At 44.8% G+C, this 27852-nt stretch overlaps 2 protein-coding genes across 3 annotated transcripts in view; both read right to left on the minus strand.

Moving 5' to 3' along the window:
• The window catches only part of LOC140267119 (methylmalonate-semialdehyde/malonate-semialdehyde dehydrogenase [acylating], mitochondrial-like), a 118544-nt gene extending 92450 nt beyond the window's left edge, over positions 1-26094 (minus strand). The window contains exon 1 of the mRNA XM_072362303.1: positions 26085-26094. The gene's annotated coding sequence lies outside the window, so the exon portion shown is untranslated. The remainder of the gene's footprint in view (positions 1-26084) is intronic.
• LOC140267118 (bromo adjacent homology domain-containing 1 protein) lies at positions 1405-27766 on the minus strand. 2 transcript variants are annotated; one of them, XM_072362302.1, is made up of 7 exons: positions 27220-27766; positions 9237-10994; positions 7026-7384; positions 6651-6810; positions 6449-6528; positions 5771-5862; positions 1405-5647 (listed from the first exon to the last, which is right to left on the minus strand). In XM_072362302.1, the coding sequence occupies exons 2-7, from the start codon at positions 10972-10974 to the stop codon at positions 5458-5460; spliced, it is 2619 nt and encodes an 872-aa protein (XP_072218403.1). In that variant the 5' UTR covers positions 10975-10994; positions 27220-27766; the 3' UTR covers positions 1405-5457. The 2 variants fall into 2 exon arrangements, with proteins under 2 accessions (XP_072218403.1, XP_072218402.1); XM_072362301.1 differs by lacking the exon at positions 27220-27766 and adding an exon at positions 17211-17701.
• Between the last annotated feature and the right edge of the window lie 86 nt (positions 27767-27852).

Raw genomic sequence — 27852 nt, forward strand, 5'->3', positions numbered from 1 at the left:
AGTTCTGCAGTTCACTGGATTGATTCTTTCTCTAACAGATGCTTCCATTTGCTGATCTGTCAGAGGTTTCTGGCATCATTAAGCGAGTGCTCACTTCCCATAAATTAAAAAATAAAAAAAAATAAAAAACTAGAATCATAGACTTGACAGAAACAAAGCATTGTTGAGAACATCAAACAGGCTTCTTTTCCTCCCTTTCTTATGTTTCCTCCGTCTCCTCACCGTCAGACTTCCTGTTCACGTCTGTGTGCGTTCATCTACATGCTGCACTTACACAACATTCAGGTCATTTACTTCGGTGAAAGCAGCTAAACCAGATGGTGCAAATACTCCATTACGTGTGAAAGTCCTGAACTCAAGGATCGACTCAAGTAAAAGACATATTTCCACAGAAATGTACCTCAAGAATCAAACACATTCGGTATTCATTCACTTAACCCTGAGCTCAGACTCATTCAGGTGTAAAAACGTCATCTAACTCAAGGGAAAAAACAGTGCTATGTCCGCTCATAACATCAAACTCATAAAATGACATATAAAATAAACTTTTTAATTTCATCTTCTACAGCATCCCACATTTAACCACATAGAGGTTTACTCAGGCATGTTTAGAGGTCAGCCCGTGTTGAAGTCTCTTCCATGTTGAAGAACACGTCACATTGACAGTAGTCGCACTCCATCTATCAACTTATCTACTCAACGAGGGGGCGCCGACATACACGAGAGGATTGTGCACTCAGCGCTTTAAAGAATAAAATATGGTATAAATTGCAGTAAGAGTATTTCGGGCAAACCAAATTAGAGCACTTGGAGCAGCCCCGGAGCACTTGACAGACCTCTCACGTCAACTAGTGTGACCGGTTACATCAATATGAAACAGTAATCTTCTGCTCTTGCTGCCGTTATCCCTGTGCGAGACACTGGGGCCCTGCGGTGTGGCACGTGCGCCGAACATTCCTAATGCCCTGAGGCCTGAACAGGGATAAAGGCCAAAGGCAGATAATGACATCGCTGACAAGCGGGCGAGTGGGGAAAAGAGAAGGGAAACATGGAAGAGGGGCAGTAGGATGTTGAAGCCTTCCTCCTGCTGTACTCTGATAGACAGATTATCTTGGGCTTTGTGGTCTGATTAAAACCAAAACGTTGAGGTCAGAAGAGAATTTGACCCTGATCCACAGCTGGCGTCTCACTACCGACCTCCTGTGGCCATTCTGTAGCATTACAGCTGATTGGATGTCGATCACATGTGATGAGCTCTGCTTCACCTTTCTCTCACCAGAAGGTATTCTTTCAGTCAACTGCTCTTGGAAAGGTGTAATAACTTGATTTATAGACTTAAAAGATGATATATATTCTATAACTAATAGTTCAGGGAATGTGCAATAAAAACCCACACTCAAAATGTTCACAAAGGATTTTAAAATTTATAAATATTCTCTCAACAGTACATTAAATCAGTGGGGATGATATATAATTCTTCAAAAAACAAACAAAACAAAAATCCAAGATATCTTCAGAGAGCATGACAAAGTGACAACAATCTGAGACACACATTTCTTTCTACTCCAAAAATATCTAATGTCTATCTCCCAATTTTTCCAAATATATCAAAATATATGCCAACAATAAGCATTAATACAGGCCACAGAGAAAGCAGAATCTCACAGGTTGGTCGGGTGCTCTTGTTTAATGGAGTGAACACACACGCACGCACTCGCTCTCACTCACACACACACACAGACATAAACGAGCCTCCTGTGAGGCAGCAGTAAAAGGTTACTCAGTGTTTCATCTCTGCCACTGTGGATGCCGAAGAGTACACAGGAACGTTTTATGAGAGCAAGCGCAGCCTCGTCATGGTGGTAATGAGGGATGCAACTGTGCCCATGCAAAGCTTGTGGGAACGCAAATGATAACACGCAAACTTGTCCGCGCTTTATGCGGTGGCCGGCCAGCACTCGGAGGGATAACGCATGGCTTAGCGAGACTTTCCTCGAAGTTCCTGCATCCTTCTCGGTCTCCCTCTCTTTCTAGGGGTCAAACGGATCAATGCACATGTGGGAGAAGGGCAACGGTGGCCAGCTGACATGCATGGAAGGAGAAGCAGATCAGCCAGTCCTGAATTTGATCTACTACAGCAAGCACAGCAAAACAGAGAACAACCGTTCTATTTTTAGCGCAGACTAGTCATTTCAACACAATCCCTTAACCTGACACTTAGTGTTTAACAATGCAGGGTTTGATCTAGAGAGGGGGGGGGCTGGTCTCAGCTCAGCGTCCGAGAGAATCCTTCACCTGAAGCTCATAGGACGTCCTGTCCTCGATGTCCTGTCTCAGATTTACTGCCCGTCTCTTTCCGAAAGGGGCAAATCGATAACTGCTCAGGTGACCATGTTGCCATTCTCCCTATCAGCACACTTAAGGTCAGTCGAGTTTGGCAGGAGAGCCGCGAGTAGTCTCATCCAGTGGGTCTCAGATCAGACTCTTTTCAGAGCGCGTCGGCTCACCAGTCTGCTGGGGTGTAGCTCGGTCTGGTCTCCACCGCAACGTACAAAAAATATATAAAACAGTTATGTTTCTGCCATCAACCTCGCCGATTCTCTAAACTCTTTAAGTTACAAATACAAATTATTTCTACCCCAGAACACAAAAGAAACACAGGGTATAGATCATTAATTAGACACGGCTCGCCCAAATAAGTTAAAGTGAAGTTTTCCATATATTTCATTGTTTTTCTCCGTTTAAATATTTTCTTCTTTACTTTAAATATAATCATTACAGATCTTGCAACAAAAAAAAACAAAAAAAAAAACTACACTGTGCATTGGCTTCTCTGCTTGTTTAAAGAGTGCCCGGTGCGCTTTCCTGGGTTCAGATATGTACACTTCATTAGAAGTGGGCTTGAAGGGAGTCTCCTCAGCTCATGTGACGGCTTCGGGTCCCGCTCTGTTTCTTTCATTTGGTCAAATCTTAATCAGCGCTGCGGAGAGTTTTAAAACAGAGCTGAAATCAAGTCGAAATAATGCATATTCTTGTCTTGATTCGTTAAGTTCATTTTCCAAAAATAGTAAGTCTAAAAATATATTGCATATGCCATCTTAGGAAACGGACATAGTAAAATATCATTAGGAAGGAGAAATTGTAAAGTAGGATAACATATATATATATATATATATATATATATATATACATATATATGTTACCTATTTCGGGGATCTGAGGATAAATAAAAGGATAAATAAGAGGATAAAAAGGCTCAATGTTCAGGATTTAATTTAGTTCTGGGTTAGGATTCACGATGCTCAAATAGGGGCAAAGTTAACCATGGCTTTAGTGTTGGGAAAACGTTTGCAGCTTCTCATGTGGGACGATACAGGGAGAAAAAAAAAAAAACAGCGATCGGGTACTCTTCATATTCCTTAAAGGTACACGCTGACACTACTCGGGTGACAGTAAAACACTTGCAGGTTAGAAAGGCAATGGATGAGCGTGATTTGAAATCAACCACAGCTCCATTTAAAGTACAAAAATACCCCCCCCCCACACACACACACACAGCCCCTTCAATCCAAACACACACGTCTGTAACGGTGCTACGTTTGTCCGAGCAACGACTCAGGCCTCTACCCCGATTCATTCTTTCAAACTAATCACATTAACACTTTGGATACATAATAAATATATACTATATGTTCATGTGAGTATGTCTGAGCCGATGGGAAAAAAACAACAACAAATGGAATGACTCCAGTACTGTGTCTGTACAGGCTGCATATGTTCCACGGGATTCACCAGGTTGAGCATCAGGTCACATGACAAACACGGTGGCCGATTCCTCCACTGGTGAAATAACAGAAATATACAGTTTGCACCGACTAAAGCAGCCATGACATCCCTACTGTTTCCTTCAAAGAAAAATAAAATAAAATCACACGAACAAAGGATAAAACAGTTAACGCCCAACATTCCCACCTTGGTAACATATAAGCTGGAATTAAAAAGGGGAAAAAAAAAAAAGTTGACCACGTTTCGTGATTAAGGAATGGATTAGTGCAATAGAACAAGTGCTGACGAGGAGAAGTGCGAGGGAAAAATCTGGCTTGTGTGACATCCTTTGGTCTGTGTTGGGCCGGGCGGGGGGTGGGGGGGGCGAGCATGATGTGGAGAAACGAACATTTGGCCTGGTTGGAAAAATCCGAGTGGACCGAACCGACGTTTCGCAGGAGAGCAGCAACACTGGTAAAATAAAAGTGCCCCATGACTGTGAGAGATGTCCACAGAATTACTCAGCCGCAGTTTGGAGGGAAAAAAAAAAAAAAGAAAGGAGAACACTGCAGATTTCTGTCTAATCAAATTTGGTGCTTTTCTTCATCGCATTTCACAGGAATATCTCTGCATTCTGGACTGTTCGAACGCTTTACGGTCAGAACATCGATCGCTACTTACAACCAGTGGATTTTCTTCTCTTTCGGGGTTACAGATACACCCGTTCAGCTGCTTCTTGGTCGTACGCGGTGAGCCTAGCTGCCTGAAACTCTCCCTGAAAGTCAAAAGGCAAGTCACGGGGAGCAGTAAAGGGTGATGAACGGTCAGAAAAACAATGTCCGAGATCAAAGAAATTTCAAGATCGGGCTTCTTCATTTGTCACATTGATTACTCAAAAGTAAGAGAAGTCCTGCTCTAGACTCAAGTGTGCTAAGGAGGGATCTGGGACACACACACACCCCTCTTCAGGTGCAGTATTTCAGTTCGAGAAGAGCGCCGTTTAAAATTAAAATGTTTCCGTCAGTGTCAGGAGAGGAGATGGAGAAAGAAAGCTCCATTTCATCTAAAGCTGCTTGTTTGGTTTGATTGCCTGAAAGCCTCCTGAAAACACACGCAGGAGAAAATGGGGAGAAAAATAAAATAAAATCTAAATCGGGGGGGGGGGGGGGGAATAAGACGGCACTCTCCGTTAGCTTGATCACGGCTGGTCGGGCGCTATTAACACTGAGCTAACAGGGCAGGCTCGCAGTGTCCCGAAGCAACTTCGTGCCAGACCATCCCTGAACCGGCGACCTCCAAATGGAACGAACATGATTGTTGTGCTAAGACGCTTCAGGACAAACAGAAGCCCAGCTAAGCCTGCTGACACGATTAGAGAGAGAATTCGAAAGCTGAAAAATCAGACTTGATTGATTTACGTTCCCCTCATTGCTCTTCCAAATCAGCAAATTTCTGTGCTCTGACTGAGATGGATTTAACTATCACATTCTAACCCCTCCGTGGTCAACTAAAGGGATCTGTGCTTCATAATGTGATTCACATAGTTCACAAAAACCAACCCCCCCCCCCCATCCTTCCCCTCTGATCGTGAAGCAGCGGTGTTCAGTCCTTCGGCGCCCCTCCCCCGTCCTCTGTGCAGGAGGCGGAGCGACGTGATGATCAACTCAAAAAGGTGCGACAGCCTTCTACTCTCTACTGCAGGTTCTTCAGGATGCGCCCGTAGCGGAAGTCGTAGACGTGCCGGCAGAGGTACACCAGCTCGGGGTCGACGTCTGTGGGCACACAGCGGTGGGAAGGGGGGGCGAAGTCGGAGCGGAAGGGCACCACGCTGGCACTGCCAGGTGGGGCACCTTCAGCTCGCCGCTTCACCAAGGCACAAAATCTGGGGGGGTGGAGGAAAAAAAGAGAAAGAAATCAGGATGACACGCAAATTATCTCCATGGTGCCGATGTGGCAGACACTAGAGAGACAGAACACCTGCGGAAATGTGGCCGCACGCACTTACCTACAGTACTGGGCTAGTGGGAGAACATAGCATCTGTCTTCTATGCAGGCAACACTATTTTCATCCTGATGCCGAGAGGCGAAAATCTCATTCTGAAACCAACAGTGGGTGTACAGTGTCACATCACCAGAAGTTTCCCATCATGCTGAATGACAGCTGAAGAAAATGGCAACACTTTTCAACGGTGAGCACAGAGGCAAGCGGAGTTGTTCGCGTGAAATAGGATTATTTCCTCCGTGCTTTTTACTTTATGAGCCACCAAAAAAAAAAAAGAAAGTGGAGAAAATACTGAGATCTTTTTTTTTTCTCTTTCCCTGCTCTTAGCTTGTGCGAGGCTGAGGTCGGAGAGATACAATCATTTCTGGAATTGTGGTTAGACGATCAACAGTTTCAGGGCTGCTGAGAGAGATAATGATGTCTGCAGCGACAGCCGGTGTCTGTGCACAATAAAGCCGTCCTCCCTACATTATTTTAGCACTTGGTGTGTATCGTGTCACCTTGGAAGATTTAGAATACAGCACACACACACACACACATAAAGGATTTAATAGAAGCTCTGTAGCTCAGAGAAATGTATGCTTTTGTTTGACAGTTTTTGATGCAATTATCGTTTTTCCTGCGTAACCGCCGTTTACCCGGTGGGAGAAAAATATACGCTGCAGTCCGATCAAGCCTCACCTCACAGTGTGTGCTGGGATCTCGGCCTCCCTGGGTGTGCTCGGGTCTGTAGTACCAGAAAAGGCTCATCATCAGCTCTCCTGAGGCCGCACAGAGAAACACACACACGCAGGTAAACAACCTCAGGCCACATGTCCTGTCCATATCCACCTAAGCAACCGCATCTGTTCCTGACAGCCTCTCTCTCCTCGTCTCGTTTTACCTGTTTTGGGGTCCTCCCACAGAGCTGATATCTTGGCAACATATGGGAGGGATTTCTTCCTGGGGCCGGAGCGGAGCAGCACAGTGTCTCTGACATGTATCACCTCCCCGTCTCTCTCGACTCCTTCGTAACACCGCCGCAGGGCGGTCTCGTCATCTCCCTGACACGGAGATGCACACATGATGAAACCATTCTCTTCCTATAGATTTACACTCCAAACCTTTGTTTTTTTTTTGACCTCCTACTAAGCAGCTGTGTGAATGCTCACACTCGGGGGGAAAGTATTATCATGTGGTGGATAACAAGAAAAGAAAAGAAAATCTTAAATCTTTTGTTCACCTTCACTGTGAACATATCTGCTCACAAATAACTCACCGCAATGAAGACCTCCTTCTCTGTGGGCATTCCAACAGGCCGCCAGCCGTTTGTGGCACGCCTGCGATTGATTTTCTTTTGTTTGTTGCTGCCGAAGCTCGGCAACGGTGACGCCTGTTTCGTCGGTATCCGAGTGCGGCCCATGGACAGGGAGCCGTTGGAGGCCTTGGTGTTCTGTGGGCATTCCTTGGCCAGCTTTAACCTGGCCTGCGGCTGGTCTCGTCCAGACAGGGAAGTCAGCAGGTGGGATTTAGTCTGGGTGGAAGTGGGTGCGCTGGATAGGGGGCAGCTGGAGATGGGCATGGTGGGGGGAACCAGAAGGGAGGGGCTGTGATCACCCTGAGGGGAGGAGTAAGTCTCTGGAAAAGTAAAGGGTGGAAGCAGCAGTTAGCAAAAGAACAAAATAACACAATCGTCTATAAATACCGTTGAGTTCATGCTGCTGCTGTTCTGCATCGCCCCAAACGGACTTTAAACGAGCAATTACACGGGTCCCCGGGAAATCAGCTTTATTTTATCTTCTTCGTCTGTCAAACGTGATGCATATATGCAACACATTTGTTGTGGAAAAAAATGAGACCAGTAGCACCCTATCAAGGTACATCTAAGACAGCCCCTCGAGCTGTAGAATCTTTCAAAGCTCAAGTTAACAACAAAGGGACCGCATAAAAGGGAAAAGTTCACACTCGTTAGGTATCACAGCTGGTTTGAAGCGTATCATTTACAAAGGACTATTTAGTTCTGCGTGTAATAAGTTGCTCCAGGTATCAGACCGCTGTAAAAGGTTTCTTTCATTAGGCCACAAAGAAACCGGGAGAAAACCAACTTACAGGAGTTGCACAGGTATTCTGACTTTGTAGGCAACATTAGCTCCTCTAGGGGTTCATTAACTGATCTGAAGAACATCTTTGCATCTCTGCGATGAGATTCTAAAGTTTGAGGGCAAAAGGGAAACGTTTTGGTTTCCGTTCGAGGTCTGTTTGTAGTGGGGGTCGTCAGCCCTTGTTTGAGTTAATAGTGACCAGCCATGTTTGAGTTGGCCTCCTTTACATGTAATAAAACAAGTTGGATACGCTTATAGAAACTTTGAGAATGTATTTGCATTCTGATAATGATAAGCACACAGGACATGAAGGCTTAGCCTGGATATCCATTATTCAGATGCGTGCTGGTCACACTGGAAACAACAGTTTGGGCCATCAAAGGAGTGGAATTTTTAATTATGATTAATTAACACGTCCCTGTGTAGTTAACCACCATTACTTGCTATTTAGTTTAGATTTATTCCATTTTATAAACAGTTTAATAAAAAAAATAAAAAATAAAAAAAGTGGTCAGAGTGCTCTCAGTTTGGAGAATCAGGGAGGAATTCTAACGGGGAGCTAAGCTATCAGCTACTCAGAACAGAGCCAGAAAGGAGCGCATTTTAAAACAACTCAAAACTAAAATATTTGGTACCATTTTCTCACCTGAGGAACATTTGTGTGGCTTGGTCCTCCGGTCTAATCCTAAAATACCAACTACGAGAAAGCCCGAAAAAGAACGAACGCTCGCCATCTTTTAAAGCTTTGCTAACATCGTGCCCAGCAGTAAGCTATCCAAAGCCAACAATGTTGAAACAACTGCGCAGCAACCCTGACGGTGTTTCGGTGGAGGAAGCAGTGAGAAAGTAAATAGCTACATGATGCAGAACTGACACAGTAGCAAACAGACACAGTTTGAGCCGTTTCAGATAAAGCTTCGCTCTCCCGTGGCTGCTAGCTTAGCTCCCTCTGAAACACCCAGATTCTCCAAATTGAGAGCTTGAGTACTTCACACAACCCCACTTAAAAAAACATTACAGCCAACCCCCAACAAATGACCAGGTTGCAGGATAATTGTTAATCAGATCTTATGCTGAGTCGATGGTTGACTGATGCAAAGTCCCAGCTGAATTGGTCCAAAAAGAAAAAGCAAGTAACGAGCTACAAGGTGTGTTACGCTAAAGCAACCCGGCTGTGGTTGGGAACTGCGCTTTCTGGACAGATTACATTACGATGTAACTAGAATACTGCCCGAAATTTACTTTAGGCAGTGTTTTCATTACACTATATCCAGTCTACCTACTATATTCATTCACTTGTTTGATGCCATTAGTTTCTAAAAAGCTTCAAAATGGGACTGCATCAATGCATCATTACCCCATTAAATGTTTATTCCATAACCACTCACCTGTTTTGATGCTGTGTGTGCATCCAGTGCATCCTGCGCTGAAGGAGCACCCCCTGCCTGTGACCGGAGGCATAGCTCTGTAGGTGTAGCCGCCGATTCCGCAAGCGTCGCTGTAGCAGGGCGAAGTCACCGAGTTGCAGTAGGCCGGGTGTGCGAGCCCCGTGGGGTGGGACACCTGCCGCCCCAGCAGCTTGGAGCCAGTCACACGATTAGGGCACAAACTGGAGGGGGTGAAGTTGAGAGGTTGCGAGGCCAGGGTGGCTGAAGTCGTTCCAGTGTGTGTCGGGTGGGCGATGTGGACGTAGTAGCTGGAGAAGCAGTGGTCGGCTGTGCAGAGGCAAGGGTGGGGGCTGAGGGTGAGGGCTGTGTGTGGGTGGGAGTGTGTGAGTGACGGTGAGGTCACCAGGCACTCGCGCTTCACAGGCGTCATGGCTGAGTTAAGTGCCTGATCGTCTGAATCTCCGTAGGGCTGCTGGCCGAGAAAGAAGGCCAAGCGGTGGCAGTATTCCATGGAGCCCTCTGGGGGACAGCAGTAGTACGGGCTCAGCTCGGACTCCAGCTGCTCTTCCTTCACTTGCTTTAGGGGGTACGCCAGCATGCTGCGGGACTGGTAGCCTGGTTTGGTCAGCCGATGGGTGCAGCTGCTGGTCTCCCACTCTACCTTGGGCTCAAAATCTGCCTTCTTCTTGCAGGATGTGCAGCCACTGGGCACAGGTGGGCCTTTTTTTCCCTTCCGCTTTTGCATGCGTCCCTTGTGTTGCGGCTTGACCCTGGGGTGCTGCTTTAGAGTCGAAGCCCCAGCAGGAGCCACGCAGTCTGAAGTGACAGTAGCCGTTGGTGTCGCCTTCACTCTCTGTTTACTGGTTGCGGAGGAACTAGTTAGCTTCAGCAGGGCTGCGGCATTGAGTCCAGCCAACCGTCGGGGCGCAGGAGCATCCAAACGCTCCTGGCTCATCCAAACACTTAGATCGCTTCGATTGACTCTGGGTTTCTTTCTCACTTTAGAGCTTTGGCACGGCTCAGGCTTGTTAGGTGTAATCCCTCGTGAAGCTTTCAGACCTGCAGGAACGCATCTGGCTGGATCTGCTTCCAGAGAAAGCCCTCCGTCCCCGGACTCCTCCTGTCTCCTGGCCTGTTTGGCTGCCGGCTGAGCATCAGTGGGTCTTTCAAGCAGGAGGCTGTTCACTGCCTCAGCATTGAGAGAGGCCAGTCTGCGCTTACGCTGCTGCAGCTCTCCCAGCCCAACACCCTCAGCATAACTGGGACTGCTGGGCTTTAATTTGGTTTTCGGTAATGACTTTTTCTCTTTTCTTTCTCTGCTTTTCCCCTTTCTGGATTTGGATTTGCGACCAGCCTTTCGTTCCTTTCCTTTCTTTCTACGCAGGTTCTCTTCCAGTCGTGTCAGGAGGACGTGGCAGCTGAGCCCTTCCTCGTCCGAATTCCCAGCCCTCCCCCGCAAAGGGTACGACTTTCGGTCCCGTTTCTTGTCTCGCCTTCGGTCCAGCTTCTTGCTCCGATCCGATCTCTTGGTCCCTCCTCGCTTCTCTTTCATCCTCTTGGCCACGCCTTTCCCTTCTTTGATGACCTCGCTTATCTTCTTTGTCCTGCCGAATCGTAACGTGCGCTCAGGCCAGGCGCCGCCCATAGTGCCAACATGTGACCAAAGACGGCTGCTGTCCCACCACTCAGCACTACCGTGGCTCTGCCTGAGGGAAGCTGTCTGCCTTGCGTGAGTCATCACATGCTTCTCCGCAGAGCCTAGAGATAAGAAACGGACAAGTGGTCAGAGCTCATGTTTGCCCCTCTTTGATATGCACCTACAAATCTCACCATCAACAGAACAGCCAGCTTCACTTCTCAGAAAGTTACGAGAGGCGTTCATTGGGCGCAGTGGGAGACGTGCAAGTGACAGAGCTGTTATATTAGTTTCAAATGATCTTTTACTGCTACGACTTCAAACTCCACAAAGCTACGGGAGTTTTCGTGTAGTAGTGAGAAAACAAAAGCAAAAAGATATCGTCTATTTAACAGAATCTTGCATAAACAGAACAGAAACATCCGATTCAATACACGAAGAGGTGTTGTGATGAAAATATTCTCCAGCTGAATGGTTTTGTGATCACACCTAATTTACTTGATCATATGGTGAGCTCCAGCTATCCAATGTTTGTTTGCGACCCCCCAGCTCTAATGGGTCTTTGTGTGTGTGTGTGTTTTATAGGAGAAAGTGATGCAGTCGTTCGTTGTCTTATCACCCAGCGTGCACACAGCATGCAAGTAGCAGCTTGTTAAGGCCAACTGTTTCGTTTGAAATGTTTAGTCTGAAAGGAGAACGTCAAAAGGAAGAAGAAGAAGAAGAAAACCTTCCCCGAACTAAGAGCTCAAAGCAGAGAAATGAGACAAACGAGCAGATTTAACGCCCATTTAAACCTACAGGCATTTCTGTTCAGTCTAATTTAATGGTTGCTCCGTCCTTGTGTGAATTGAGAATTGTTGCATCCACCGTTCAGTTCAACTGACTGTGTGATACGGCATGATTTCCAGAGATCAAGGCGGAATTATCTCAGAGTAAAAATCAGCTGGCAGCAAACAGCAAACAGAGAGTCTGCTTTTCTATTTTCTTTAACAATGCCCATGTGTGAACTTCGAATTCAGGCAAAAATTTAAAAAAAAAATCAAAGCAGGAAGTAAATTATAAATACTAAAAAAAAAAAAAAAAAAAAAAACTGTAATTTTAGCTGAAAAGAAAACTGTCACACAAGAAAAACTATCTCATTTTCATTTTATGCCACCGTTCGTTTTGCATTTGTAGTCGTGGGGACTCTGAGTCTGACGAATCGCCCTTTTTCATCTGGCTGCCAACCAAAGTTTGATTGCACAGAAGCTACGGTTGTGTGGCTTTGCAGCCGTGAAATTAATCTGGATCTCATCAGGACGAAATCGGCTGAATATTAGATGTTAACAGAATTACAAATTGTTAACACCATAAGAAGGGAAGGGTGTGCGGAGGAAAAAACTATTTGGAAAACACGACATTTCTGTTAGTTTCAGTTAGTCGTTCTTACACAGCTGAACAGTTACGGAAATGACGGCAATTACTGCAATCAGGTGATTATCTGGTCACTGAGACGAGCCTGCGAGTAACTGCATTTAAAGCGCCACATTATGGCGATTTATAGATTCTGAAGTCTGTTTTTTGGGAGTTAATTTGAAAAGCTGTGCCTACTTTGATGTTCAAAAGCATTTTTATTCAAACTGTAAACTGCACCGGCACCTGGGGTCACTTTCGATCTGAAAAGCTCCATTTCAGCTCCAGTTTCAGGCTCGGATGTACGACATGCACAAGGGAACACAACAGAATGGAGCAGAAGTTATTCTGTAGAGTGAGACAAAAATATATAAATAGTTTGGATAAAGTCAGGCTAATTATTAGTTGGATAGGTAAACAAAAAGAAGGTCTAACGACCCCCCCGACAACAGACTGTCACTATAGAAGAATAACGTCCCTCATCCTGAAAGACCAATATTCCATTCTGAATCTTTGAAAATGGCAGAACGTGAGGCAGATGCTCTGCTCAGATGGATCCTTGGTGCAGTAACAACTTTTAAATCCTCTATAATCTATACACTCATGGAAAAAAAAAACCTGAAATGCACAACGTGCCCAAATGAATAACTAAACGATCAGTATCTGCACCACGAGGGAAAAATTCTAGCAAAGTTCTATTCGTTTTGCAAATCCCTTTTAAAGTGTATAACTTACAAGAGCTTCTTGTTCTGCACCATTACTTTCCATAATCAGCCTCAATGGGATAATGAAATCCACCCGTCTGAAAGGCAACTGACATGCATTTTTACTAACACCATTACCTCTCTATTCTCTTGATGTTAGAAACGTAGAGAAGTGCCGGCTTTGTCATTAAAAGCCTACATATTTCCCCGAATGAGCTTTAGATCACACTTATGACAACCTTTGCAGGTCTCCTCACAGTGAGACAAATGCAACAATTAATGGTGATCTGCTGCCAAACAGCAGGAGGATGTTGGTGAATGACAAACTAAGGCTGTACTTCTCAGAATAAGCAGCATTAGTTTAGCAGTGCGACCTCGCTGGATGAGACCACCTTTCAATACTCGAATGACAATCTTCGAAAGTAAACTTTAGGAACGTTTGCATTCCATATTTAAGCCGACTGCAAGAAAAGCACGTCAAAAATCCCACAAAGAATCTGTCAGAGGAGTGATCCAAGTCAGCTACGTATCAATCAAGATTTTAAGAGTGAAACTGAGGGTTTTAATGTGGGCGACTGCTGAAAGGTGTGCACGGCGGAGGGTAAATCCAGCAAGATCTTATCCTGTGTGGCAGCTTTCTGTCCAAACCGTTATTTAAGCACAGTTCCTCAGGAAGTCATTTCACATCCACAGGAAGATCAATGACCCCCCCCCCACGCTCTCTTTCTAGTTGGTTAGAAAGCAGAGCGTTAGTTTCTCTCGGGGCATCAAACAGAAGACGACACACCAGGATTCTTTGTGTTCTGCTGAGACTTGCAGGACTTTCTCAAGACTCAACCAGCAACCCAGACTGAGTCAATTATATAAGGACACACAGGAACACGGTGAAATCCAGTTCCAAAACCTTACATACGGTGTCTCCCACAACAACGCAAAGCGTGACATATTAGCGAGCGCCACAGCAAGTGCAATTCTGTCATTTCAGAGCCGTGCTATGACCAGACTGTGAGAAGCAAAAAAGACAAAGAAAATAATGTGTACGAATTAAGAACAGCACATGAGACGGGATAACATGCCGTGGGTTTAAGGCACTGACTGCAATTAGCCCAACGCGTGGCTCGGATCTCCCAATGGGTCCCAAAAATGACGAAAAAGTTGAAGAGAGAGCCAATCGGAAGCAGCACTTCACCTCACGTGTGATTAAATGGTTAATAAAGAACCACAAAATAGTGTTTTCCATTCTCGTTTTGTAACTCCTCCCGGAACCATCCATATGTTGTGCACACACGGACATTCATTATTGATTTAAGAGGGATAACACACACTATATCATCATTACTATGGAATAAGCCTACGATAGGATATTCATGTCAGATTCATCATGGATTAACAGCTTGTTATGAAGTATTAAATGTCAATGTCGGGCGGTTTCTGAGATTCAACCAGAACTTAGGGGGTGAATAATGTTAGCCATCGAGGAAGCTGGCAGCCGGAGCCTGAGGGACACCCGCAGGGTAAAGAAACTGCACAGAAATGATAACTATAGCTGGAAGAGGGATAGAGTGAGAAAGAGACATCAAGTGTGGGACGGTGTGTGTGTGTGTGTGTGAGAGACAGTGCTGTGTGACTTTGTGGACAGTTTTAATAGCAGATCCTGTTCTTGAGCACGACAGCAATCAGGGAATATTTCTTGTTGGAATTACACCTCACAGCCAAGCCTTGCAATTCCCCGTCAAGTTCTAGCAACACATTGCCAAGCAACGCAGACCGATATTCTGAAGCGTGCGAAACACAGTTGATCGTGCTGCAGAAATGCAAAAAAATCAAGATTAGCTAATTGCTGACAGGTAGCAGAGGCTGAAACGAGGAGAGAAAAATCACTGACGTGTGACGGGGGATAATCACAGTGAGCCGTGTACAACCCTGGCTTCATTTATCATTTCTTCATTTTTGCTTCCTGACAGACAGACTTGACTCTCTGCACCACTGAAACATGGAAAAGGCGCCGAATTCAAGGGATGAACCAGTCAGAACGGCCTGTGGTTACAGCTCCATCCGGCCAGTGAAATGGACCACCGTCCTCGTCCCAGTATACATGCACAGGTGCAGAGCTGAGTTATTAACCCAAGTATGCTGTGATATTGATGACTGCATACGGAAACGTTTGAGACCTTCTGCTGATTCAAGTCAAACGAACATGTTTGCATTTCAAAAGTCCAGTTTTTTTTTTAGGAACACAGTTACTCAAGTGTTTTTCTCAAGTGTCATGCAAACAGGTTTCGTGTTCTTCGCAAAGAACCAGTTCTAAAATTGTATGTTTATGCTGTTTCGGACATATAATTTTCCCCATTTCTTCAGTTGAATCTATGCAAAATACCAAAGAGCTCTTAGCTGAAAATGTTGCATTTCTCAAGTGGCGTGCAGCGTAGCCCCCAAAAATTAAAGGAAACGAGACGAGCTGAGAACAAAAGTGTCACGCCCAGAAGAAGACGATCGGCAGCTAATGAACAGCATCTGAACGTGAGAAACAGGAAAAAAGAAATCCTGCAAAGACCTGAGAGCTGTCAGTTGATCCATCTACTGTTCACTGAAGCCTCGTCAGAAATGGTCTCCATGGAAGGACGCCTGTCAACAAGCCATTCTTAAGGAAGGGAAACAGGGAGAAAAGGCTGAGGTGTGCCAAAATAACACAAGAACAGAGCTGGAAAAAAATCAGTAGCAACAGGTCTTATGGAGGGATGAATCCTCCCCAGAGCCCAGACCTCAACATTACTGAAGCAGTGTGGGATCATCTGACAGAGAATGGAACAAAAGGCAGCCAACATCCAGAGAAGAGCTTTGGGATGTCCTTCAAGAAGCCTGGAGAACTATTCCTGAAGACTACTTAAAGAAATGGCAAAAAGTGTAAAAACTCCACCTTTGCCTTATTGACTGGATTTCCATTCAGGTTTACATGTTTTCTAATAAATCACCGCATCCATTTCCTGTTTTCCAGGGAATATATAAACAAATGAGGGGTGGCTTAACACTGGCTTACTTCCGAGGTACCTGCCCTTTCCTTTCAGTACTCCTGTGCTCTGCTACGTTAAAGCACATTCTCACAAGCTTGAGTTAGTTTGCAGATGCGATTTATAAATCTATCCACAATCTACACGCCCTTCATCCCCTACAGGGTTGACGGGTCCCCAGTCCATCGCAGGCCCCCTCAGACTCACATCTTTGGCCAATTCGGAATGGTCAATCCACGGCTAAGCGTGCACATCTTTGAACTGGAACCCAGGGGAAAAATCAATGAAGGTACAGAAAAAAAAGAATAAATCACACAATCTCAACAGAGAGGCTCCAGTGGGCAAACAAGCTCAAACCTGGAGCCTTCCAGCTGTGAGCCAACAGCGCCAAACACATTTTGAACACATACATTTGAAATATTTTGTTACTCAAGTGAAGGCACAGCTGCTTTCAGCTTTTCAATTAACCCCACCCAACCCGATCCATCTTACAGGGACTCCACTTTGGGCAGATTAAAGGCCCGAACTTTTCTGCAAGAGACAACACGTGCTTCAGGCCAAAGGCTACGAAAACATTGCGTCAGATTAACACGGGAGACACTTTCCCGGATCAATTCCACCTGTCAAAAACAGAAAAACAAACAACAACAAAAAAAACACACCTCACCCACGCGGGCATTCTGCCACCAACTTTCAGGTGGAGCCACGCAGCCGACAACACCCGCATCAAACGAGTCGGCCCGTTGAGCTCAGACCGAGCGGCTCAGGCGGGTTGAGCACGAGCCGCTGGCAGGAGATGGAGGCTGATCAAGAAGAGACAACAATCTCAAACATTATGTCACTGGTTTGCTTTTTTAATTTTTTTTTTAACAGAGACTTGCGCGGCAGCCTGGAGCTTGATCTCCGACACGATCGGCTTGGCTTTTTTTTTTTTCGTCGAAGCGTGTTCGCGAGGAAACTGAGAAAGGCAAATTCTGGGCTAAAGTGCGTAAAAGACACACAAAAAACCCCATCGTGGCCGAGGAACACAGCAGGATGGAATACAGTGCAGCTTGACGTAGCTGCCCATCTGAAGTAGCCAGCCAGGCTCTAAATACGGGTTGGGGAAGGGTGGAGGAGGAGGAGGGGGGGGGGGTGTAATACCCTAACACACACACAAACACACACACCGAGCGAAATAAAGGGCAGTCACCCTTCCTGATCACATTATCCATCCGGATTCCTTATTACTCACACGGTGGCTGTTGTGGTCACAGTCTCGGCTGGGCGCTGGGAGATTACGGCACGTAGCAGCAGCCCCGCGGATCGCTTCTGGTGCACGAAGCGAAAAATGGGCTCTGCGCTCCTCTCCGAACGGCTGGGCAGTCGGAACAACTCCAAACATCCAGGGCGAAACAGCGGCTAAATAAACTGAGGTGCTAACTTGCGGCTCGCCGCCACGCTTCCTCCTCCTGCCAGCCGGGGAACCGTCGACCAAATCTGCTGGGAAGGAGGTGGAGGAGGAGGAGGAGGAGGAGGTGGAGGAGGGAGCCGGACTGGTGCGATGGCAGAGCTCCGTAAACTGGGAGAGCTGGGGAGGAGTGGAGCGAGAGGACGGTCGGTGGCGCTGCCTGAGAGATATAATGCGTGTATGTGACTGTGTGCGCGTGCTCTTCCTGGTTGGGGTTCCACCGATTTGCAGAAACTTAATCTAAACCAATTGCCACTCAGACCAGCCTCTCTTGACACCCCCGTCCTCCAATGATGGGCCAACAGCTGTTCAGTGAGGGGGGGTGCGTGTGTGTGCGAGATCGAGAGAGAGAGAAGTGTGGGGGGGGGCTAAATATTTGCGATATTCAAGGTAATTTGGTTCCACTGGATTAAAACACAGCGCTGCAATATGGGCTGTGGACCCCCACCACCACCACCACCATAAATACGACGACATCAGCCCCATCCTGTCATTCGTCGCGACCACACCACCACAAACCAGCCGCGAGACAGCAAAAACACGTCCACGGAGACATTTTCACACCAGAATCAATGTCCCAGTTCCCCGTGTGGCGCACGCCAGATAAAACCCATAACTTACTTTAAACTTAATTACTTCCAAATCAGGCTAAAATAATTAATTCACAAGTTTTTGGGGGTTTTTTTTTGGAATTACGTGCTGAATTTAGTCCATTTCACTTTTCTTTGTTTTCTAACAAATACAACGATCGAAGATAAGAAACAAGTGACCGAATACATAAAGAGCACCCACACCTCGGTGTCCCCCTGCAACACGTCAGAAAACTCCTCACAGTGTCACAGTGCAAAGGCACAGGAGGCGCAATAACATTTCAACTATTTGATAAGGGTCCAGAGTTCAGGCCTTCCCTTAACAGCCTCCTCACAGTGTGTTTTATCCAACAGAAGTTTAGTTCAGCTCTTTATTTCTTTATATACACTCAACTACGCACCGCGTGATCTCAACAATCAGCCAACTCATCGCTTCTCATATAAAAAAAGAATAATAAAAAAAAAAAAATCCAAGCATAAAATCCAAAGAACTGAGAGCAACAAAATTTACATAACTCATTTTTTCCCCATCTCCCTCTTGCTAAGGGAAAGAATCAACCTCTTTAATGGGAGAAAATTGTGTTGAAAGAAAAGCTGAGGGGGGCTAAAGAATTCACACTTGCTGCTCGAGCTGAATAGTCGCTAAATCAATTCAAACTCCCCCCGAAGTGTAGACCAAGCTCTCAGCGCAGCGAGAAAGCAGCTGACATGATTGTCCCATTGTGTGGTGTCAAAAAAAAAGAAGAAAAATCAATACCTGTGATTTTATTTTTGGGATGTTGATCCAATCAGCTGTATTGTTAGATTAAATATATATATATATATATTATAAACACATTATTAATAGCAAATCCCCAAAAAATCCCCCCCCCCCAAAATTATAAGAGACTAAAGAGACTGGTTGGTATTGATTAGTTTCCCTACAGCCAAAAAGACTTGTCATTCACAGATGCAGTACACAAGAGGTATCATTTTCTGCTTAAGTGGTGCTAAAAGTAAGCCCGAACTGTCACGTCAACACAGCACTATGACTATAATTCATAATCAGCATTTGACCCGCTGCAGTCTTCTCTTAAATAACAGGTGTTGGCGCTGAGCAACATACACAGAGTTGGAAACCAGGAAGCTTGGAGAACGTCTCATATTTTACAACTTAAAGCAATCCCTTTGCACAAGTTATTTGCCATCTGTGAGCCTTCGCTCTTCCACTGAGTGCACATAAGAGATGCCTGTAGTGACAGCCCTGCTCACAGACGACAAGTGGAAATGACACTAAAGTGTACCCAGAGCAATGACGTCACTTTCTGTCAAATGAAAATATTTTAGCACCAAGTGTGGCTGGTGTCTGATGGGACTTGGGTGATGGGTCACACATAAAACAGAGCAGTAGCTTGTTGCAGATAGACGAAGTTTGCCATCTAATGTTGAGTTGACATTGTGAAAGCGGCCTATTTAACTGTAACCTTGACATTTTCCTAAACTTAACCAACTTGTTTTGGTATCTAAACCAAAACATAACTTGTTCATACAACACAAAGATCATTTCTAAATGATTTTTGTGTTGTATGAACCATGGCCAGCCTGGTTCAAGCGAGCAGCCAGCTAAAGAGATAGGAAACCTCCCCTAGGCACCTACTAGCCAACTAGTCTGGCTAGTAGGTGGTGATTCGTTCAAGGTAGAGGGGTAAAAACTAACTCCTGCCCACTATTCAGAACCACAGCTGCAAACGGCTGCTTGCTAGCTCAACCAACCGGCAAGTTGGGCATTTCTAATTCTACAGAGAGTCAACACCACTCTGATACTGCCACTGCTGTAGCAGCCAGCTAACATCACCTAGCTAGCTAGCCTAGCTTTTCATTTTACCAGTTCCTGACAACAAATTCATGTTAGCTGTACAGCTCCGCCCCACAAGTTCTGAGCATTGGTTCCACCAATGTTCCAGGTCGAGCATATGTGCTGGCTGACCTTGACTTTCTGAGACTGTAGGTGGCGCTCTGGAGATTCAAAGCAGATATATCCAGCCATAGATTCGATGACTGGTCTCACTCATATATCTCATAACACATAAGAAACATCTATGGTCATGTTCATAAAGTTAAAAACTTGATTTTTACCAGAGGGGGACAACAAACACATATACACACACAAGTTCCTATGAATATTAAGTCCACATTAACATTATATAGCTCAAACTGATTACTTTGAATAGCCAAGTTGTAAAACTGTTTAAACCCAGCTCTTAAACCCACTGCGATATCTCCAGCAAATTATATGGAGCTGGACGCTCGTGATTTGATCCACACACTCCATGCTATTGCTAAATCAGCTAATCATGGCTGATTAAATCATGCATTCAGCAGTTGTGTAACCAACATGGAAAACAAATAAAAGGAACAAAACAATGATTTCAGGCTTCTTTGACCAAGATGACAATATAGTCATTAGATCATACAGATATTAAGGGAGCCAAGTGGGAATTCAATTGAAAGAAACCCAGTGCAGCTTTTCAGAGCCAACATCCAGTGTTGCTGAATGTTTCATACAGAAAAGATAGATTTCATAAGAAGTATCACTTCAAAGCTATGAGTTTTTGTTTGCTCTCACTGACTGTTTACAACGTTTTCTACCAATAAGGTCGTCAAATAGAGACAAGGATTCATTACACTTCCAGCAACTACTGAGACTTTGTATTCATATGCTTGTGTCAAAAGATTTTTCTAGAAAAATGTTTAGAAAACATTCAAATACGCAATCATGCGCTATGGTTCATTTACAGCACAATTACTATTTGGAATACCACGACTCTCTGTCAAACCAGATCAGTCAACGTATGATGATTCAATGAACAGAATCAAAAGCAAAAGTCCACTTCTGTAACTTGCTTGAGGCACTGTCACGCTTAATTGCATATTGGTGGGCTTGAAATACACAAGCCGAATCCAATTATAGAGCCACCCAGCAAATATCCTCTCACTAAGAGTGGACTGTAAGACTAGTGGGTGGTCTTTCTGAAAAAGAAAAAGCACAGATGTTCACGGACAGGAGGAACCACAAAAAGTGACACACCCGGGCAGTCAAAGCTCTGTCCACACATTCAAACACGGGTCTGAGAGGCCGCTGCCCTAAAGGACGACACACGCCCGGTCTCAGTTTAACTCACTCACTGATTCAAATTTGACAGCAGACACGAAAGTGTCAGCAGCACTGTGGACTTAGCAGGGCAATGAAAATGGATCCAGCAATCAGGGCAGGGCTTGTGTAGTATGGAGGAGGAAGAAGAAGAAAAAAAACTGACCGGTTGAAGGCAGGTTAATTATGAAATTACGTCAAAAGAAAAGTGCCACATGTTAAGACTGTGTGCTATTCTCAAGGCCAGCTGCCGACACTCGCAAGGTAAAGGGAAAAACAGGAAGAGGAAAAGGCGGTTCAGCAGATGTAATTCATTTTACTTAATAGTAAACGGGTTCCTCAGAACAATAAGGATAAGTAAATGTAAACAAGCCTCCTCTAATGAAACCGAGCAACCATGACAGTAGTCTTACTCCTCATCAGAGGCTGCTCGTGCGTGGAGCTGCTCAAACGACAGCCAGCATAAACACACATTCACACCGGAGTGTTGCAGTGAAATTAAATTAAACCCACACTAGTCATTCAAATATGTCCATCTTTGAGGCATTACACGCAGTGGAGTCAGAGCTAAGGCGTAGAAGCAATGGATTATCCAATAGATGATACGAAATTTGCTTCGAATTCATGATACCGAATACCCCGCTGGACGTAGAAAAGCTTTATTCAAGTTAAAGTAACAATGCCGCAATGTAGGAATATCCCAAAAAAAGATGACACAGTTCTTCAGTGTTTTATGTGAGATCACTTTTGTTTTACCAGCCTTCGCAGATTCAAAACCACCAGAAAGTGAAACTGTTTAAAGCAAAGAATTGAAGGCATCCTGCACGGTGAGTTCCTACTAACACTGCCTTTGGGTAAATATCAATGTTAACACTTCTTACAGACAGTTAAGAGTCGGTCAGTTTTTTGTTTATCCATTTTTTTGGATAAGTTTTTTTTTAAATTCACTCCCCCTTTGGAAAAGCTTCTAGCAACGTGGAGTCGTTGGGCTGAACTGCTCCCTTGTGCCACAGATTTTCAAGGTTTAGGCTGAACGGGAGGTTCCGAGACAAAACCTTCAACTTGCACCTCTTTTCGCCTCGGAATTGATTTCCTATGAAAGAAGAAGAAAAAAAGAAAAGGAAAGTCTAACGTTTCTTTCCAGAGTTTGATGTTATTCGTTTGAACGGATTCTTTCCTCCATCAGTGACAAGTTCCCTGAGACACTGGCAACACCAGTCCAAAGTGTTTGGTCGGTGCTGTCTTCATCGATTTTTCATGGAAATCATGCATCTAAAATTAGGGCAGAGTGTTTAAAAATATTTACGTTTTTTCCCCATTTAAATTTCCCTTTATTGGAATGAGATTTACTGTGGCTCTGTGAAGCTTCGTCACCATTACTGCTGCTTCACAACTTGATCCTTTGGTTCTTCTCTTTTATACCCAGTCAGGGTTGTTATGGTAACAGAAACCTGGCTGAACTGATACTGAATAAAACAAAATCAAATCCAAATTCTGTGGCCACACCCTGAGCCACTCAAAAATGCCTATTTCGACCTCAGCACTTTGAAAAATGGCATCAGGCTTGTTGAGATGCTAGTTTGCAAACTTAGCGGCGAGGACGCGGGAAAAGGTTTTCTTCTCTTCCATCAAGGTCATATTTGCTCAGTCGAACGGTGCACCGTCACTTCAGAGTCTTAACCATAACCCTGAAAGCAGCAGTTGTTTAAAGGAGCATGTGGCTGCTGCTTGTCTTTAGAAAGCTTTGAGATTTTCTTCGAATGCTTTAAAAGGATGCATCGCCTTCAACACCCTCACCAGAGAATTCCCATCTCCCCTTTGAGGAAGAAGGGAAAAAAACAAAAAACCTAACCGGTGATTTAATGTAGCATCTGTCAACCACAACCTACTGCGTCATCAAAGTCAACCGAGCAGCACAAAAAAAAAAACAGCTTTGTGCTTGTGAAGATGTAATCTCTCGTGATGCTGATCTGGCAAAACTTGCGAGAATTAAGCAGCGTCACAAGGTGAAGTCGAGGTGGAACTGGTTTCAACTGTTTTTTACTTGTTTGGACTGCTGCCTTCCAGTTTGGATAGTCTCCTCTTTAGAGTTACAAACTAAATCTGTTTGGAGGATTCATGAGATGGCCCCTGGTAGAAGGTTTTGTCATACACATTTATAGCGTTTTTAACCTTGACCAACCTTGGATAAATTTAAAGGTCCGAGCCTTGAAGAGCCTAAAAATTACCGAGTGGTTAAGGGGAGGGGAAACAGTCCATAAATATTTGAAACACGCATCAAAAACCAAAAAGCAGCCATGGCTTTTGTCTTTCACAAGCTTTTCCTGTGAATTTTTTAGTAAACTCTTATTAAATAACTGCATCTTCCTGTCTAAGAAAACTCTAAAATACCTACATTCGTCAGGTAAATGTAGTGGAGTAACAACACAGCTGCAGAAGTATTCTGCAAGATAGCACAAGATGGAAACACTCAAGCAGAAGTGTCTCAAAAGTGTACTTAAGGATACTCTTAAATAGTTGAAACCAGTGTATAATTGACAACTGGAGTCACATCCTCATAAAAACCAATGCAGCAGTGTCACTGTGGAACACTGCAGAGAATAAAGCAAAGTCTAGTAAAGAATAAGCAGAGTTGAATGTCAATACACAAAGCTCGGATAAACTGACTGTGAACGGATGCAGGTGGTGTTAAAGAGCCCTAAATGCCTAAATGATTCAAATCAACACTTGTTTTATGCATTTTAATGATGATCTGAGCTTTAAATTTGTCCGCTGGCAGGAATCCATTACTAATTTTACACTGGATTGCCTTTATGAGTCTGTTATTAGTCCTGCACAGCAATTCAACAACAGGTCTAGGTGCGAGTCATAACGAGACCTCCACGTTCAATTTTATGGCACTTATGATGGTTTGGCGAGGTGGGGTGAGGCGTGCTGGATCAAAGCGAGAAACGTGGTAAAGAGGCACTGCACGGTGAAAAATGCATCACGGCAGCCCTTTAGAATTAGATTTGGCAGAAAACGGAAAACAGAGCCCATGCACTCGTTTGTGATGGTACGATCAGGGGAACTTTAATCAGAAATGCTATCGGCCACCCTTTGTGAAGGCAGTTTAGAAACAAAGGGGTTATTCTGTCAGGTGGATTGGAGACTTCTCTTTTAGCTGAGCCAATAAAATGTGCACTTCCTCTGACATTAGCCCCATGATTCTCAAACTGGGACAGAGTCACTGTATGGAGTGGTGATCACATTCAGCACTGTCCAAGTCAGTAATAATCAGGAGTGGAAAATAAGATAAAAAGTTTGATGATGCCATCAACCTCGGGCTTAATTCAGTAAAGTCCTCGTTCACAAGTGCGATACTTGTGCACAACCCGAGTTTTTCATTTCTTTCCAAACCTGGAGCATCCCTAATATTTCTCCATTGCCCCAAAAGTGTGTCTCCTTTTTCTTTTTTTTCTCGTCATGACCAGCAGCTGTGTTGCCAGATCTTGTGACAGAAATGGAACTCGATCTACGAAAAACAAGTCCAAAACAAGCAAGTGGGTTCCTAAAAAGCAGCCGTGGGTGTCCAGATGCTGTGAAAACTCCTATAGGACACGAAATTTCAATTAACCCATTATGACCCAGAGCAGCACAAGAGTCGTTTTACCTTTCAAGCCCGAGGCGACGCACAGGTCGCATCAACGTTTTCAAGGCCCGGTGTTTTCATTTTTGAGGCATGCTGGTGAAATGAGGGCAAAGTTAGTCATTTAAAAATAAATGCTGAAGGTGTGACCCTCAAAGATGTCTTTTATTTAATGTTTTTAGTTTCTTCAGAGGCTGATATATATATATTTATATAAAAAGAAAAAGACAGTTTAAGTTTTCTCAGAAAAACGGCAGGTTTTAGAGGCCTGCTTTGAACAAAGCCTTAGGTCTGAATGAGTTAACGTGTATCAAAGTCTATATATAAAGAAAGTAAGGCCAGCTTACTCCCCCGCAGCTTCATTTGATTATTGCTTCTTTCAAGTATTCTTATTCGGATTAAGGTGATCGGAGAATCCCGATAGTCTGAGTAATCTGGTTGAAATCAGAATATTGCCCTGCTTTATATCTCCTAGACTCTTGCAATAAAATGAAAATAAAGCAGAGTTTTTGTCTGGACTCTCGTGTTCTGATTGACCATGAGGTCTCTTCTGAATTCAAACTGAATTTAATCTAAATAACTGTCGGAGGCCCACAGAAGATTATTCATCCAGCAGAAAAGTTGGATCCAAACTAAACACGTTTTCTTTTCTTTATCCCTACAATAATCACCTCGCACTCCCAGCCTTGTGATGAGAACTGACCACCGGCTCTGCCTCAAACAGCTACTGCCAGCCAGTGTGAAGAAGCCAACAACGCAGCGCATATTAACCGCAGCTCACATATTTCTTGTGTAATCAGTACCCCTTTAGATCTAGTTACATTTGTCCAATAACTCTCTCTGTTCTTATACATTGTAGGAGGTGGAAAACAGGACTTGCACTGGAGGGTTTTCCCCATCACGGTTGCGGTGTTTAAAGGTAGAGCATGAAGGCCTCTTCTGGCACTCGAATTGAGAGTGCCTTAAAGTATTTTCCTAATCAACAGTATTGTAAATAAGGGGTGCATTAAGGGTAGGCTTTCAACTCACACTAAACAATCATTACGTTTATGTGGTGTTCTGCAGATTCCAATCAGAAATACAAATACAGAAATTACCAGAACTAGGCCTGGACAACCGGTGTACTTCATGAGTGAAGCATACCATGAAAACACATCGTTAAACAGGGCTTTCCAACCTTTTTGGCCTCTTACTTTTTTATTAAAAACAGCATGCGGTTCTCAAGGTTCTGGTTTTTTTTTTCTCCTCTTTCTTCACTGAACTTTTAAAACATCTCTCAAGGCTTAATTTGAAAAGGTTTTCGAATGATCCGATACCTGGCCAACTGTCAAGGATTTAGAGAGAGCCCACAAACCTTCTGTTCTCCTTCTTGAGTGTAAAACTGCATATAAAGTGGTCCAAAGCAGCTCCACCTGTCAGCTCCAACAGTAACAGGCCGCTCACACACAGGTGCTTCGTCATTACTAATCTAATGATGTCACTTAGTCAGAGGGACCCGAACCAGTACTTTAACTTGAATATTGGACGTGCATTTTGGCTGCTGGTAGATTATTTTATTGCACTTTTGTACTTAGGAGCTTGAATACTTCTTCAACCGCCGGAATGAATTCTTGAAATATTTAGATTCGACTGACAGTCACTCGGAGCTCTTAAGCTGCATCTTGGTTTGAATTCTTTCAGGTTTTTATCCCTAAAGTTTCACCAGCATCACCCCTATGTTTGCCATAAATGGCGAACCGTGATGTGGGCAGGCTGCTCCGGCGTTAGTCAAGCCTCCTGTTTCACCTGAGCAGAGCAGCACCGCGGATAAAAAATAAATTGAATAAAAAAAAACCGAGGCTGACTTATTCATTCTCAGGCCCGATTTGATTCGCACGAGACAGAAACGCCACCAACGAGCGCGCCGTAAACTTTGTCGTCCCCACCTCATGCGCGCGCACACACGTACACGTACACAGCCGAGCTTACACATCAATACAGTCCTAACACCCCCTCCCCGACAAACACACGGTGGTGTCCAGGTGAATACAACGTGCATCCTTCCAGATAGTCATAGAATTAGTGAGCTCAGAGGCTACGGCGTCCCCGTCGTTGACCTTGTTGGAGTCTGATCCGTGGACACAGCACTATCATCGCTTACACTTCTGGTGCTGGAAGTGGTCGCGGAGGCGGTTGCGGGGGGTGGGGAGAGGGGAGTGGGGAGTGGGGGGGGGTGATAACGCACATTGCATGGCCAGTCCGACTGAGCACCACTCCCTGGGAATCTCCTCCATCATCATAGCCATTATCTACCTCCGCAACGTCCTCCAGACACGACTTAAGAACAGTCACAGAAGAGAAAAAACTGGCCGCGCAACCCCGACTCTGACCAAATAATTAAAAAGAAAAAACAACAACAAAAAACAGCTGAAAGAGGGAAAATAACATAGAGCAGCCGCTACTTACCGTGGCGTAGGTCTGTGTGGCAGCCACTGCCTCGTCTTGTTTTCAGTCAGTCGGGGCACCTTATTTTCCACACGGCGAGGCAATGCAAGTCAGCTTCATCCGACTAGTTAACCTATGCGGCTTAAGTGGAGGAAATTAGCTCAAATATCACCGACGTTTCGCCCCTCCACTCGAGAGAAGCCCTTCCAAAAGACCCAGGACACTCAACTCTCTTCTTGCAAGAGGAGGCAGCACTCCTTACCGAGTCGAGCTTGTTTAGACCGTTTTTTTTAACCCCCCCATCCCATCCACACGGCCGTTAAACTGGAGTGTTGCCGTGGTAGATACTGTAGGGTTGCCCGCACACACGTCGCTTATATCCGTCACTTAGCATTAACGCAGCACGCAGCTTTCAGTTTGCGCACCAGCTACTGAACAACAACTAGCAGCCCAACACGAGTGAGTGAGTGACTGCGCCGCTGACAGACTGGGTGGGCTGGGCCCCCCTCCCGCCGTGCAAAGCGAGAAAAGAAAAGAAAAAGAAACCTCAGCAAAAGTCTCCCCCGTGCTCCTTTAGAATATAAGTGACACATTTGTTTTACATAACAACAACAAGAACATCCTCATCCCACTTTTGTGCCGAGGCATGTGATG

The sequence above is a fragment of the Leuresthes tenuis genome, unplaced genomic scaffold (assembly GCF_036924035.1).
Source record: "Leuresthes tenuis unplaced genomic scaffold, fLeuTen1.0.hap1 SCAF_13, whole genome shotgun sequence".
In the NCBI taxonomy this organism is placed as follows: Eukaryota; Metazoa; Chordata; class Actinopteri; order Atheriniformes; family Atherinopsidae; genus Leuresthes; species Leuresthes tenuis.

Excerpts from the sequence above, each read along its gene's own strand:
- LOC140267118 (XM_072362302.1), bottom strand. The coding sequence starts at position 10,974 with ATGACTCACGCAAGGCAGACAGCTTCCCTCAGGCAGAGCCACGGTAGT. Across the intron at positions 6,529-6,650 it reads GTGGGAGGACCCCAAAACAG|GAGAGCTGATGATGAGCCTT; the intron begins GTAAAACGAGAC and ends GTGCGGCCTCAG. Across the intron at positions 5,863-6,448 it reads ATCCCAGCACACACTGTGAG|AATGAGATTTTCGCCTCTCG; the intron begins GTGAGGCTTGAT and ends TGTTGGTTTCAG.